The sequence below is a fragment of the Drosophila elegans genome, unplaced genomic scaffold (assembly GCF_018152505.1).
Source record: "Drosophila elegans isolate 14027-0461.03 unplaced genomic scaffold, ASM1815250v1 contig_183, whole genome shotgun sequence".
Classification (NCBI taxonomy): domain Eukaryota; kingdom Metazoa; phylum Arthropoda; class Insecta; order Diptera; family Drosophilidae; genus Drosophila; species Drosophila elegans.
In genome coordinates, this window is record NW_024545550.1 from 5,864,704 (window position 1) to 5,879,714 (window position 15,011).

A 15,011-nucleotide genomic window follows, 5' to 3' on the forward strand; every position below is an offset into this window, starting at 1 on the left:
TTTAATGTCAAATTACCTTGTTTATGAATGCAAAATGTAAAAACAAGTTTTGGGTTCGTGGCTGGCTTAGTCGCCGATCGTAGTCGCATATAAAATGCGCATCTCGGTGAGCCAAATACCAGTTTTTGGCTCTCACGAACTGCGAACAACGAAGTGTTGGCCAAGTCGTCGTCAGTTACCAATCGCAGCTTGAGTCGAAAGGCAACATTGTCCAGCCATGAAGCAGTTTATAGTTTTGTTGGTAAGTGAGCGTCTACAACAGCTATTACTCAACTATAACTCTTCCTGTTTTTGCATGTCAAGGTCGTTGGTTTGATCGCTGCCACCAGGGCGGATGTGTCCCATTTGGTCACGCCGGAGCCAAAGGTTCCGGCTAGTCCGTATGTGTTCAGCTACCAGGCTGGTCGAGCACCCGGCCATGTGGATCGCCAGCACACTGAGGTGTCCGACGGATCGGGTGTCATCCGCGGCGTCTTCTCCTATGTGGATCCCAAGAACCAGGTGCGCACCGTGCAGTATGTGGCCGACGAGCACGGTTTCCATCCTCAGCTGAGCCACAAACTGGAGGACAGTGCCGCCGTCCAGGCAGCCAAGCAAAGGCATTTCGCGGCCTACAATCGGATTGCGCAAGAGCATGCTAGCCACATTCCAGGCCAAGTCGTAAGTACTCCGTAGGCAGGTGTGCCCCCCCTTCCCCAATGGTTAATAACGATGCATTGTTTTCCCCACTGGCATTGGCATAGGCACTGGCAAACGCTCCACATGCCAGCGCCGCCGTTGCACATGCCACACAGAAGCATCTGAGCGCCTTCGAGCGGATCGCAGCCGAGCATGCGGCCATTGGACGCCAGCAGGAGGCACAGCGTCTGGCACTGGCCGCCCAATCCGAGCATGGTGACGTCGAGGATGGTCAGTACCACCCGTAAAAGATGATGTTCTGAAAGAGTAAACTTTGCTAAAAGAGTTTCCAGAAATAAATAAATCAATGTATATGAAACAGGTGATCTAAAACAGAGATTAAACAAAATAAACATGAAATCATTTAACCAGAAAAACATTTTGGATTTGTAGGTCTTTGAAAATGTACAAATAATACATAAAATAATATTCTTATTTATTGTAACTGGTTTTTCAATGCATTCTCTCTAATTAAAAGTCAAAATCAGATATAATGTAAAACGTTAATTGAGATCTTTCTTTTGTTTTACCCAAATGGTTTGTCATTAATTAATTAAAATTATAACCATGAAAGTGGAGTGGAATTTGCTTTTTGTGTTCAGTTTTATTTGCCACCTTTAACTAGTTTGATGTTTGGTAAAAATGCTAGTAAATTCACGACTTGTTTGGATTATTTTTCTGCTGCATACTGTCATTGTAAGTTTTTTTTTTTTTAATTTATTTCTAAGCCCACAAGTCTTAGCTTTACATTTTTCAACAGGCTAATTCGGAGTTTATGGATCCGTGCACGGATCATAATGGTATAAAAGATGAGGAAGCCAATAGAGCATTAGGAGACTGGCCGAAGGATCTGAATTTGGCTAGCGTTAACAGGACCCACAAGTGTTATGTGACCTGCATTTTGATATATTACAATCTTGCAGATAACTATGGAGAGGTTACCCTTGACAAGTACTTTGACAACGGAATCATTGATGAGTTTGCTTTTGCACCTACTCTAAATCGTTGCTGCTATGAGTACAGCGCAGAGACTGATTTATGTGAGAAAATTTTTGGTGTGTTCAACTGTTTCAGGCAGGAAAGATTACTTCACAAATAATAAATATTAATAAAAAAAAAATAAATTATTCAATTTTACTTTTTTAGCTTAACTTTATGAGTTCTTGCCACACTCCACATTTTGACATAGGTAAACAAACAGCAGAGCTTAATATAAAGGGGTAATAAATTTAAACTTATAAATAAACTCTTGTAAATAACAACAAATTTACGCCGCGCTTTTACTCTGCCTCCCATATCAATTTTTAATTACGAATCTTTAGATTTAATGAATTGTTAACCGCACAATGAGTTGCGATAAAAAAAATATGAATAGCCATTGTAAAAACATTTAATTGTTTTCAATAATATTGTTATAAGTAAAACCAATTGAAAGTTTCTCCTTTAATTCGAAAAGTATGCTGAACCGACAAGTACTACACCTGTTACTAATTTTTCTCTGTGCAAGAGTAGATGTAAGATAAATATTCTATCCGATTTAAAATGTACAAATTTCACATTATTTTTTATTATAAACATTATTTTTGTCCAGGGTAATTCGGCAGTTTTTAATCCGTGCATAAGCAGACCACAGTTGACAGAAGATGAAGCTTCCCAAGTGCTGGAAAACTGGACAAAGAATGTGACTTTGGTGGATCGTACTTTCAAGTGCTTGCTCACATGCTTGCTGATGGATTTGGACCTGGTTAGTAGCTCAGGGCAGGTGCAGATCGATAAGTATCTGAAGGCCGGAGTTGTGGACTGGAAATATTGGGCAATCGAATTGGTCACGTGTCGCGCAGAATTCGAGGACGAGAAGGATGTGTGTGAACTCTCATATGGAATGTTCAACTGTTTCAGGGAGGTAAAACTAGAGTTTGACAAGAGGGCTTCTAAATAATTAAAGAACATAATTTGATAAAATCAAACGTAATTCACCTGTTTTCTTCTGATTCGATTTAATATAAATTTAAACTTGATAAAGACGATGTGCTTAAAGGCTAACTTTTTTTAAATGAAAATAAAACAAGGTGTTCCAGAAACATCTTTTAGTAAAGTTGGTTTTCAAGATTTTTATGATTTATTATGAATAGTAGATCTTAAAAATAGATTTTTATAATCTATTATGAACAGGAGATCTAAAAAATAAAAATAGAATCAAATATCCTTTAAAATGTTTTTGATTTTTAGTTCGACAGAAAATTATAAATATCCGGTTTGTTAAATTAAATCTTCATTGAGTTTCCCACAGTTAAAAGATAATATTAGTCACATGCAAGCCCTTTCTTTTGTACTATTTAAATGCAATCGCAAGCATTATTTATAATTATAAGCATGCAAGTGGAATGGTACTTCAGCTCAGTATCCGTAGCCACCTTCTACTAGTTTGATGTTTGGAAAAAATGCCTGTAAATCTAGTTGCACGCCTAATTTGGATTTTCATTCTGTTGCGATGTCAGTTTGTAGGTGTTCGAATTTTGCATTAATCTATAAACTTATAAATTCTATTTTTTTATTAGGGTTATTCTCAGTATTTCAACGATCCATGCACAAATCATAATGGGATAACAGATGATGAAATTGATAGTGTATTAGAAGACTGGCCTAGAAATCTGAATTTGGCTAGCGTTAATAGGACCCACAAGTGTTATGTGACCTGCATTTTAATGTACGTTAATCTTGTAGATAACTATGGAAAGATTTACCTTGACAAATACTTCAAATCCGGCGTTATTGATGGGTATGCTTTTGCTCCAAAGCTCCATCGATGCCGCTCTGAGTTTAAAAACGGGACCGACATTTGTGAGCATATTTTTGCCATGTTCAACTGTTTCAGGCAGGAGATATTACTGGCCGGAAACTAAATATGTTTATGAAATGAACCAAATATTAACATTAAAGTTCCTCCCACACCTTTATAAGCGCTACGATTTCATACATGGTAAATTCCTTCACGGTTTTGTATGGAAATACATATATTAATCATCACCAATAATAAGTTATTGGCGATGGTTCATTGATAAAAGGATAGATCGACTCAGCTAGTAATCCTGGTCAAGAATATATACCTTATTGGGGCTACCTTTTCATTTTACTAGTAACAAACATAAAACATCTCGCACATTTGTAAGCAAGTCCATACAAACTTCTGCCTTTTTAAAATTCTACTTATTTTAATTCGAAATTTTTTTTTATTTTTAGTTTTTTTTGTCATTATAACAAGGCTTATTTTAAATTTAGACAAGTTCGAGATGTAACAGTTCAACTCTCTGGCAGTTTTATATTCGTTAAAGAAGTATATTAAAATTAAAAAATTAGGGTATTACATTGTTTCCATCCAATCGATGCTACGACCGGTTGGAATTAAAAAAGTTTCGATTATATATTAAGCTTTCTGACTTTCTCGTGTTTGTTTTGATAAGCAAGCTTGAACGGGCGCCGCTCAAAAGATTTTCGGGTTTAGTTCAGTTCCGAGATTCGATACCGCATCACGATCCGTTTCATTCCGTTCCGAGATGAGTCGACTTCCGCTGTGTCTGATGGTGGTACTGGCGGTGGCGATTTGCCCCGGCCACGCCTACAAGGCACCTGAGGCTCAAGTGCGCGTGTTCTATCCCAAGGGATTCGAGGTCTCCATTCCGGATGCGCCGGGTATTTCGCTGTTCGCCTTCCACGGCAAACTAAACGAGGAGTTCGACGGACTGGAGGCTGGGCAATGGGCACGGGACATCCCAAGTGCCAAGAAGGCACGTTGGACGTTTCGGGATCGCGAGACCAAGCTGAACCAGGGCGATACCCTGTACTTCTGGACGTATGTGGTGTACAATGGACTCGGCTATCGCCAGGATGATGGGGCCCATGTGGTCACCAGCTACGACAATCAATAGAAGTGAAAAATTCAAACAACAAAGACATAAAATTTAAAGCCGAGCTTAAAGCTCACATACAATCTTATTATAGTTACACCAAAAAAAAAATTTAGCCAAATTAGAAATTTTATATCAAATAAAAGCTATTGTTAATGAATTTAAAAAAAAAGTTTGTTACAGATAAATGCAGTAGTTTACGATCTTTAAATGTGTTCAACAAAAAATTGTTCTTAATGAGGTGATACATGATTTCGGAAATAATATTTTTTTCTTTCTCAGGAATTAGAGACTCCCTAGGTATATATTTTTCTACATATTAGAAATAGGCTTTACCACTTAACACTTTTTCATGTCAGCTTTTCCTTCTCAGGATCAGAAAATTCAAGAAAATCTTTTTTTTTTATAAAAGTTAATCAATATAATTGATATTTAAATCAAAGGTATGACAAAACTTTAATGAAAATTCATATATCATGCACTCTCCGCCCGTTGTTATTGTCCTCCGCCGCTTTTCATTGTGGCCGTAACGTATTTAATTATTTTCGTTAGTAAAAACACTTTTATCCAATGCAAATTTATGCACTTTTAAACGCTGTAATTAATCATAAATAAAACGCGAGGCATTAATGGCCAAATGGAGCGCAGGGCACTGCAATGCGATGGTCTGAAAATTGCGTAAAATGAAGCTCGCTCTCAAACCAACCGATATAATTTGCTTTATGCACTGACCAGAATGCACGTACTCGCCTACAGTGGCTTTCAAAATATTAGTCATGCGCTGAATAATAATTAAATATTAATTATAAAATTTCCTTTTTGTGCTTTATATTTATTTTATTTTTAAAAATGTCAAAGTTGATCATTTAGAGAAATCATTTTTGAAATTTAAGGTATTAGAAATATAATATTAGCTTAGTTGCTCTATTTATTTTACATAAAACAACATTTAAATCTTTCAATTTTTGTTTGGCTTTGAGTTACTACTCTTGAAGGCTATTTAAGTAGATATATTTTTATTTAAATAGTTTGTCTTTTGCTGATATAAATTTGGTTAGTACAGCTATACATGTAATTTCTGTTATTATCAAATAGTTTTGTAAAAATAATAATTGTAAATAATTATTACGATACTTCCGTTTATACAGGTAAAGGAAGCTGTCCATTTTGTTTGAAATTTAATTAAGGTATTGTAGCTTCCAAAAATTGTATATTTATATTGAAAAACTAATAACGAAGTTAAAGGATTAAAAAGAATATGATCGGATAAACAGCTAATAAACGGGAGATTTAGCTTAAATTTAATACTTTAAAATGGTGGTGAAATAATCTGCTATTATCTTAGCTCCAGCTGTTAGTATGTATTCATACGTACTTATAGCCGACCAAATACACATACTTGCACTCACGCACGGTAGACAACGGGGCAAAAAGTTTCCAAGGATTCACAAGGCAAATTGATGAAGTTTTAGTTGCGGCAACTTCGCTACGTGATGTGTGCGTTACCAGACACAGACGCACTGTCCACGGACCACGCCCCTTTTTGGTCCTATGTCCCTACGATTTCTATTCCTACACGGTGGTGTCGCCCGATTTCGAAGGACTGGGGTCCTTTGTGCCCGTTCGTTAACTTTTTCTCGCTCCCGCTCGCCTCGTTGCGGTGCCTTTTTTGTAAGCAACAACAAAGCAGTAGCAAATGCAATTACAACGCAACGAGCACACATTTTTTGCACTCACTGCGCGCCGAGTTGAGAGTTTGGAGCCACGCTAAATTGGTCTGGCAAATGCTTTTCGAACAGCCCAAGCCTCGCCCCCTCGTCCATTTTTTTTCGTTGCCAGTACCTTTATAATTTTCTATCTTCCTGAGCATTGCGTAGCAGCCGTTAAGCGCTTCATTGGTGTTCTTTCCTTTTCGTTTTTTCCCTTAAGACTGCCACGAATTGCCCAAAAAATTCAAAGGTTTGTCTCCTGGATTGCAAGGGAAATAGTACTGTTAGAATACAGTAGTACAGAACTGAGAACAAAGCTGTTAATTAGCTAATTTAAGATATAAAATTATTATTAAGGATTATTGATAAAAAAAGGACTTTATAAAATACTGTAATTGTTTACTAGTATTAAACAGGTAGAAGGAAGGGTTTTCGACTCTATAAAGTATATATATTCTTAAACCATACTCTAACGCTCTCAAATCGGTAAAGTTTGTCACATCTGTCTGAGTTATTCGGTTAATATCTATCCACTTATACAACAATTAGTAAGGTAATGAGTAATTTTCAGGTGGCTATTTAGCTGACTTAAGTGTTTCAAACAGTCGACTATAGAGTTTTTTCTTGTTTTTAAATATTTTCGGCAGAATTAAATTAGCAATCGATTATAATACTAAATATTTTTATCTGCTCCTCAATTTGATCCCCATTTAAATGTAGCTTATCTTGGAACTTCTAAAAGAAATCGTTAATGAAATTGCTTGAAAATAACAGCAGCAATGTACATATATTATAAGTGTTTTTTGTCGCAGTTTGGGGTATAAAAAGAGCAACGTTCCATGGGAGCTTATCAGTGGGCGATTCGAAATGAACAATATCGGTAAAGTGATCGTCTTTGTGTACTTGATTGTTGGATCCCAAGGACAATGGCTTGATGAACACTGTGGGTCTGGAGGATCAACCAGCCGACCGTGGCTAGCTGCCATATACATATGGGATCCCCAAAAATGGGAAACCTACTTTCATTGCACTGGCACACTTATCACCGACCGTACGTATACAAATATAAATTGTTCTTGTTTCCAAAAGATTTACTATTGCAAATTTCAGGTTTTATTCTCACCCATGCCATACCCAACACCAGAATCGGATACATGTAAGTAACTTGCATTATTTTCCATAAAAACTATAACGTAAGCTCTCTCAAGTTTAAACATTAAATTTGTTCTAAAATTACTTAAGATAAAAAAAATTCAAAAACAAAAGGGATGGAAATGTAATTAGAAAAAATTAACATTTTAAGCTGGGCTTTTTTAGTTCAAGTACCACTTGTTAGAAATAAAAGAGAATGAGCATTCACAAAATCTTGAAAATTAATAACGTTTCCAATTTTAAAACTGATTTGTCAAAACTATTACTAATTTAACTTGTGAAAAGGCTTTAATTTTGTTTTTTTTTACAGCTTTGCTCGCTTGGGAGCAACCTACGACGATGCGCCTACATCACAATGGTACACCACTGAATCCTTGACTATGCATCCCAACTTCAAGATTTATGGAAAACATACCAAGAATGATATATCTCTAATCAAGTTGGATAGGAAAGCTGAGTTCAATGGTAATCATATTTTAAAATTATTGACATTTTTTTCCGACTAATACTGTAGTTTTTACTTCGAAACTTCAGCATTAATCAGGCCAATTTGCCTGTTTCATAGCAAAAGCCAAAACCAAAAGCAACTCCAGAGGCAGATTGCGGACTCCACGTTGGAGTTTACGTTTTCGGGTTGGACAAAACCATTCTTCACTTCGAATTCAAAAGTGCTCAAATCTACCAGGGTTGTTCGGCTTAATCCCCAACTTTGTTCAAACACAATTGAAGATCCCTTGGAACAGAATCAAATCTGTGGTGAAACTGATTCCGATGAATTATGCTTCAGAAACAGCGGAGGTCCTTTAGAAATCGTAATAAACAAATGGGGAAAAAATGAGTTACTCAGATTGGATTGCTAGTATCGTTCGTGAACAGTAAATCGATTCTTGACTTAAAAGAAAATATATAAGTCAATTTAAACTTAAAAAAAAAAAACACGAAAGCTATTCAACTTAATTACTTGATTAATTCTAAAAAAATGTTGAATATAGATATTGGCCGAATAAATAAATCCAGATTAAAAGCATGATTATTTCTTTACTGATCCTGACATAAAAATAAATAAATATCTGACTGTTGAATTTAAAATTGTATATTAAATATTAAAATTAAATATTAAATAAATAATAAATATTTAAATAAATGTGGAAAAAATTCGATTTGAAATAGTCCGTATTTTATTTAAATGCATTTTATTAGAGTTAAATATGGTTTAAATATAAAAATAAATTTTCAGATATTTAAACCAAATAAATTGAATACAAAATATTTGGATCAGTATACCAGAAACACTTTGTTGAACCCTTTTACTCTACAAAATACAAGTTTGAATTTTTATTTGGTTGTCAAAAATGTAGCCTCTGTGCAACTGGAATGCAAGGGTATACTTTATTATTATTTATTATCTTATGTAAAATATATTTTGATTTAAAATGTACTAAGCTGGATCATAAGTAAAAACATCAATTATATCGGCCGTGGTCATTCGTTCTGCATCGAAAATGGTGAGGATGTGTCACCCTCTGGAAGGATCCATTATCATGGCAAGGTGTTTTTAAGGAAGCCTGTTACACACGTATCGACGCTTAATGCCCGACACGTTCGGAGCTTTGGGGCGTGCCGAGCTGTCTGTCCGCTCCGCTGGCTGCCAATACGTATACATATGCATGCATTTTTTACAGTGTTTGCTGGGGCATGGCAGTGTCATAAATATTCTTTGCCGCTGCTTTATTTCTTGCCACGACAACGACAACGATGACGACTACGAGAAAGCAGTTTATCAATAATGCAAAATATTCCGGGGCAGAGAGGAAGTGGGTGTGACGGTGGCCACCTTCTTAGTCCCAATTGGTTACTTTTCACTGGAAAAAAAAACTTAGTGTAAAATACAAAAAACATTTTTGTAGTTTAAAAGATTTTACATTAAAAACTTAAACATGTGAGCCATTTGCATTTCTGAGGGCCCTTACTGGTTCTTTATAAAAATCAAGGATACAATTTAAAATTCTGAACCATAATGTTTTTGTAGAAAAAGGTAATATATAACTTTTATAGTAATCTCGCACTGCGTGAGAATAACTAGAATCTGCATGTTAAATCCCAAATCAGGAATATATACTTTAATGGGGTTGCAAACGCCTAATGTTTTCTACTCTTTTTAATACAACATTTTTTTTAAATTTAATAAAAAAAGTCAACCATAACAATGTTAATGTATTTTTTATTTTTAAAGCTTGCTATAAAACTGAGTCGCCTAATTCTAATCACTTTTATAGAGCTAATAAATCTTGAAACTGTGTTATCACTTTAAGGACGTTTTTCCTCTCAGTGTAGCTGTTGGCACTGGCGTTGCCCATCGAAGCGGCATAAGCTGCTTGGGCTACATCCCTAAAGCTCCTCGGCCTTCGATGCCATTTCGATGCAGAGTAGTCCCCAGTGACAGCGGCAATAGGGAGCAGCAGGGAGCCAGGAGGAGCCAGGAGGAGCAAGTGGAGCCAGTGGAGCAAAAGGAGCAGCAAGGAGTAAAAAGAAGCTGGAGGAGCTGTCGAGCCAGCCGCTGCACTCTGTGTGCATGTTTGTCGATTTGACTACGATTGCGGAAACGTATACAGTTCGTTGATCATTATCCGGTTCGTGATGCCCTCGTTTGCCGGCGACGTGATGCAGCTTTCCGGAGTTGAACTGAGTTGAACGGGGGCGTTATTGAACTTATTGCCGACAGTTCGCTGCAAGAGGGTATCTGGAAATGGACGATCGGGTTATTTGGCGAATATGCATCGACAACTAAAACACATTTCACCGGTCTCCCGACTGCCTGGTTTATGTTTTGCATTAGCGCAATGGCTCCGGCCGGAACCGGCCACTTTGTCAATTGGGGCAGTCGAGCATTAATTTCACTGGCTACTTATTGCGCATTAAATGGCAGCATCAGATCTATGGGCGCTCCTAATGGCTCGAGTGGTAATTGAATTTTTCATTCCCATTAATGCCATTAAAGTGGTAATAGTAAATTGCTTTGTATGTTGAGCTGGCTTAATTACTTGTTTTTATAATTGAACGGAAAACTATTTGGAACAATTAAGGAGCATTAACGTGGAGAAATTGATAGTAATTTAATAATCACAATTTAATAAATATTATTAGGGGTACAGGAAATACGAGCCAGAGAATTGCTTGGCGAAATTTAGGATAATTTAATAATTGTATACAATTCTATAGAACTAATCAATATAATTGGAGTTAAGCGAATATAAAGCTAGATGACCTTTTAGGTCCAGAAAATATGTTTTGGTATAAAATTAGTTAACTCGTTTTTGAAAGTGAATAGAAATTTATAAACTGTATAACGGAGTCAAAAAGAATTAGGAAAAGAAAGCTATGATATATATCGATCTTAACCTTATTAGATAACTGAAATACAGAACATTTCGAAATTTGTTACACTTTAAGCTTTCAGCCCCAAACACCCTTTGGAAATACGCCCTACTATTAACTGACAAATTGAAAACTATGTAGTTACTAGAGTGAGATTTGGCATCAGAGGCACTTCCTGTGTGGCAGTTAGCTTCGGATCGAAATCAATATTTGCAACTCAAAACGGGCGAGCATTTCAAATTCGCGATGACAGTTGACAGGATGGCAGCGGTAGCGGTAGCGGCAGTGGCAGCGGCAATGGCACAAGAAGCTGCCGCTCAAAATCAAATTAGAGCAAATGCGAAGTACTTGAAGGAAATGCGCTGCAAGCACAGGAAACCGGAAGAAGGAAGAGCAGTTGGGCAGGAAGAGGGGGGATTTTGGGCGGGAGGGGTGAGCCGCAGGCAGAGGCAACGGTAAAATCAAATAACAAAATCTGATTGAATTGAAACTGAGGTAAGCTGCCGGGCGAACTGATTTATTGATTTTCAAGCAGCGTTTTCTGCTTGGCTTTGCAAATTGAATAAGGTGAAATTTTAGGCGCCTCTATTGCTGTCTATCGCTGATATTGTGTTATAGTTTTAACAGACTTTCACACAGGTGTAAATAGAGTGTAAACAAGTGAGTGTGTAAATATATTAAAATCTTTCTCATGAATCATATGGTTTTAATCGGACGTATATGCTTGTAGATCACTTTCTTAGTTTTATAAAAGAATATTAAGATGCATAACCTGCATATAAAATTAAAAAAAACACATTTAAAATACTAACATTAATATATAAACTATTACGAAAATGAGTAATACTTTAATATAATGTAAAAACTACTTTAGATTACAATAAAAGTAGAGTTTTAGTCATTTAACTTTAGCAGATGAAGTTTTTGATCACTTTCTGGGAGCATTTTCCAGGCGCAACTGTACTTCAACTTGTCGAAAAACATTTTTTGGGGCTTAAGGCGCATCAAACATTTTATTTACAACACATTTACGCATTTCGGTCTTTCGAACGTGGCATTTTTTTATGTTTTTCGTATTTTTGTCGTTTGTTGTTTGCGTTTGGCGTTGAGTAGCGGAAATAGTAAAAGTTTTCTAATGAGAAAAGTTTCCTCACAGACAAAGAGAGGATGCGCTGGCGACAGAGACAGCAATATCTGGAGGAAGGGAGATGGCACCACAGAGACAGAGTGAGAGAGAAAGGCGTCAAGATGTCCTGTAGGGGAACGAAAAGCGAACACTGTCCATGTTGTCAGCGAATTTAATCATTCGCCACACAAACAAAAATTTAACTTGAAAATCCTGCTTAAATAAATACTTCAATTGACTATTCATTTTTGGTTGTAATTTTTAAACTTTTATGCGGATTTTAAGACATATTATTTCTCAATTGCATAGGTATGCTAAATTTGACTTAGTTTGGTACTTATACCAGTATTTTATAATAAAAATTAACACAAATTTTCTAAAAAATACCTTATCGATATATTATATTTTAAAAAGAAATTACGAATTATTAAAAATTACAATTAATTGTCTTTAAGCAAAGGTGATTAGCCTATGGAGAAAAATCAAACGACACTTTTCTTTCTCTAAAAGCGAGTTCGATATTTTTTTATGAGTGTGCTTTCTCTCCTTTCTCTCAAGGATATGCGAGTGTGAACATCAAAAACTAAACACGTCAAAGTAAGCAACGGAAATGAGAAAAAAGTGTGCTTATTTATTTTGTGTACTTTCTTTTCGCACCCTCCCCCATTTCGCCGCCTTCTTTTGACAGTTTTTTGCAATGTCGCCTGCACTTGTATTTGACTTGACGTGGGAGCGAGCGAGAGGGAGCGGGAGCGTGAGTGGGAGAGGGAGGGGGGGAGATCCTTGCGGCGACATCAAAGCGCGTTATAATTCGGAATTATGCAAAGCTTAGCAAACGTGGACGCATTGTGGCGTTTACAAGCGGAAATAATGAAAAATAGCGCGAGACGTTGAACCATTTGTCTCTATCGCGGGGGCGGCAGGGGGCGTGGCGACGCAGGAGCGGTAGCAAATTGTTGCTTAATGCCGTAACGGCAACAATACCCGGCAACGGAACACGGAGATTGCAGCTGTAAAGCGTATTCGAGGTAACACCTTGACCGGTTGCAATTTAATTGTTGCACTGGGAAACAGATTTAAAAAATCTCACAAAAAAATTGTAATGTTTTCTAATAATTTCAATTTCCTATAAACGTAGCATTCAAGATACTTAAAATTTTTTTTTTTTAAACCAGAAACAGGGAGAATGCCTTTAAAAAAAAGTTTACATTGAAATTTGTATCATGTTGCAAATCTTTTGATTTTGCTTTCGTTAGATTTGTTTGCGTAAATCTCTAAAAATTAAAATAATGATGATATATCACACCAAGGCTTATGTATTTTTTAAACTACCATAACATTTATAATTATTAAATCATTTAAAAAAAAAGGTTTCTCCGTTCTAGAAATGGGGAATAAAATCATGTCGATAGAATGATTTGATAATGCAATAATTTTAAACTTCTCACTCAAGCGGCAACTTTGTGTGTTTCGATGTATCTGCAAGATGCATCTTAAACAATAACGATATTAATATCCAATTAACGTGTTTTTTTCTATCGACCGACATGCATCGGCCACAAATTTACAAGATTCTGGATAAAGCCGCCAACAAGCCAATTAAATGCAATCCCCCCGGCGGAATTATCGGGTATATAAAGAAGTCGAACTGGCAGCAACTGTACAGCAAACACCATTTTCACCATTTTAGTGAGCCGTAAGAACGTGACAGCTCGGAAATGAAGCTATTTTGCGTTGTTTTGGTTATTTACGTTGTGGCTCTGACCCTCTTCGGTGTCGACGGACGTGGCGGGGGCACCACAAACGGAGCAGAGGTATGATTCGGTGGTTTGTTGTGACTTATCAACGGGTTTAATCGTCGTCTGTCCTTGCAGGAACCGAATATTGTCCGGATGTTGAACCGGGTAAGTACAAGAAGGTCAATCTGAAGGCCAACGAAGCCTCGGACTCTCGGTACAGCTCGATTACGAGGAGACAATGCACTAGCGTCTAGCCCTCTTAATTCAAACAAATGTGAAATGCCTAATTTAAGGCAAGGCTCAATTGTCTCTCAATTGTCTCAAAATCTGCGAAAGAATTCAGTCCTCAAATAGGAACAATACACTTAATTGTTGTAATGTCAAAAAAAAGGGATCTAAAAATTTAAAAAAATGTTCTCATTTTACTTGTGTATCTTTTTTACATTTTTATGCGAGTCTTAATCTTTATGTTTGCTTACCGTGCAAATTTTCAAGTGATATAGTAGATAGTGGACATTCATTTAACCAAAAACTGATATAACGTACACTTTTCTGGTTTGAATGTTTCTTGATTTAGATGATCTTGCTTATGCAATATCAAGAATGAATTTTGAATATTTGAAAACAAGGATAATGTAGTTTCACTGTGGATTGCTTTGATATATCTTGACTTAAATTAAAAAAAAATATTAACATTTTAAATGTGTATTTGTATACCTTTTTATGCGAGTCTTAATCTTTATGGAGTAATGCCAGTTTGCTTACAGTAGAAATTAACAATATCCATAGTAGATAATAGACATTCACTTAATTAAAAACTTTTATAAAGTAAATTTGTATGGTTTAAAGCGAACTTTGAAGTAGGTAATATTTTTGTACTACTTATTATAATAATTACATTTGTTTTCTTAGGCTCGTCGTGATGTCTTTGAGGAAAACCTGCTAGCCAATGAGCCTCCGCCACCACCACAACAATTCCGCGTAAGTACAGACCATGAATAAGCCCAATGGGTTTGAAATCTATGAGGATTCCCTTATCCAACAGCAACGTCGTCAGGCTCCACCTGGAATGCCGCCACCACCGGACGGTCTTCCAGCACCACCTCAGTTCATTGTTCTCTAAAGGTATCTGAATGTATAGCATAAAGTTGGGCGTTTGTGCATGTAAAAGGGAACCACATCGAAGCTAATAAAACTAGTTTGAAGCATTCCAAAAATTACAAAAACCCTGTCCTTTTAGCCATAAACCATAAGCCATAAACCATAAGGCAGTAAGTACTTCTGGGAAATGTAGCAGGCTAATCACCAGGTGCATTCTGCTGATGGG

General features: G+C 36.5%; 6 protein-coding genes across 6 annotated transcripts; all 6 read left to right on the forward strand.

The window, feature by feature from the left end:
- Nucleotides 1–118: 118 nt before the first annotated feature.
- LOC108143564 (cuticle protein 16.8) lies at nucleotides 119–1,055 on the forward strand. The gene is made up of 3 exons (XM_017268073.2): nucleotides 119–241; nucleotides 304–660; nucleotides 744–1,055. The coding sequence occupies exons 1-3, from the start codon at nucleotides 218–220 to the stop codon at nucleotides 924–926; spliced, it is 564 nt and encodes a 187-aa protein (XP_017123562.1). The 5' UTR covers nucleotides 119–217; the 3' UTR covers nucleotides 927–1,055.
- A 112-nt stretch (nucleotides 1,056–1,167) lies between these two features.
- LOC108143293 (general odorant-binding protein 57d) lies at nucleotides 1,168–1,802 on the forward strand. The gene is made up of 2 exons (XM_017267607.2): nucleotides 1,168–1,374; nucleotides 1,439–1,802. The coding sequence occupies exons 1-2, from the start codon at nucleotides 1,321–1,323 to the stop codon at nucleotides 1,775–1,777; spliced, it is 393 nt and encodes a 130-aa protein (XP_017123096.1). The 5' UTR covers nucleotides 1,168–1,320; the 3' UTR covers nucleotides 1,778–1,802.
- A 97-nt stretch (nucleotides 1,803–1,899) lies between these two features.
- LOC108143370 (general odorant-binding protein 57e) lies at nucleotides 1,900–2,650 on the forward strand. Its single transcript, XM_017267690.2, has 2 exons — nucleotides 1,900–2,192; nucleotides 2,270–2,650. The coding sequence occupies exons 1-2, from the start codon at nucleotides 2,136–2,138 to the stop codon at nucleotides 2,615–2,617; spliced, it is 405 nt and encodes a 134-aa protein (XP_017123179.1). The 5' UTR covers nucleotides 1,900–2,135; the 3' UTR covers nucleotides 2,618–2,650.
- Nucleotides 2,651–4,199: 1,549 nt separating this feature from the next.
- On the forward strand, nucleotides 4,200–5,883 carry LOC108143324 (gram-negative bacteria-binding protein 3). The gene has a single exon (XM_017267643.2). The coding sequence runs from the start codon at nucleotides 4,233–4,235 to the stop codon at nucleotides 4,602–4,604; it is 372 nt and encodes a 123-aa protein (XP_017123132.1). The 5' UTR covers nucleotides 4,200–4,232; the 3' UTR covers nucleotides 4,605–5,883.
- A 1,152-nt stretch (nucleotides 5,884–7,035) lies between these two features.
- On the forward strand, nucleotides 7,036–8,471 carry LOC108143322 (CLIP domain-containing serine protease 2-like). The gene is made up of 4 exons (XM_017267641.2): nucleotides 7,036–7,343; nucleotides 7,403–7,448; nucleotides 7,755–7,909; nucleotides 7,979–8,471. The coding sequence occupies exons 1-4, from the start codon at nucleotides 7,160–7,162 to the stop codon at nucleotides 8,302–8,304; spliced, it is 711 nt and encodes a 236-aa protein (XP_017123130.1). The 5' UTR covers nucleotides 7,036–7,159; the 3' UTR covers nucleotides 8,305–8,471.
- A 5,147-nt stretch (nucleotides 8,472–13,618) lies between these two features.
- LOC108143354 lies at nucleotides 13,619–14,904 on the forward strand. Its single transcript, XM_017267674.2, has 4 exons — nucleotides 13,619–13,759; nucleotides 13,820–13,849; nucleotides 14,597–14,665; nucleotides 14,730–14,904. Exons 1-4 carry the CDS (start codon nucleotides 13,664–13,666, stop codon nucleotides 14,805–14,807), a joined length of 273 nt encoding a protein of 90 aa, XP_017123163.1. The 5' UTR covers nucleotides 13,619–13,663; the 3' UTR covers nucleotides 14,808–14,904.
- Nucleotides 14,905–15,011: the final 107 nt, after the last annotated feature.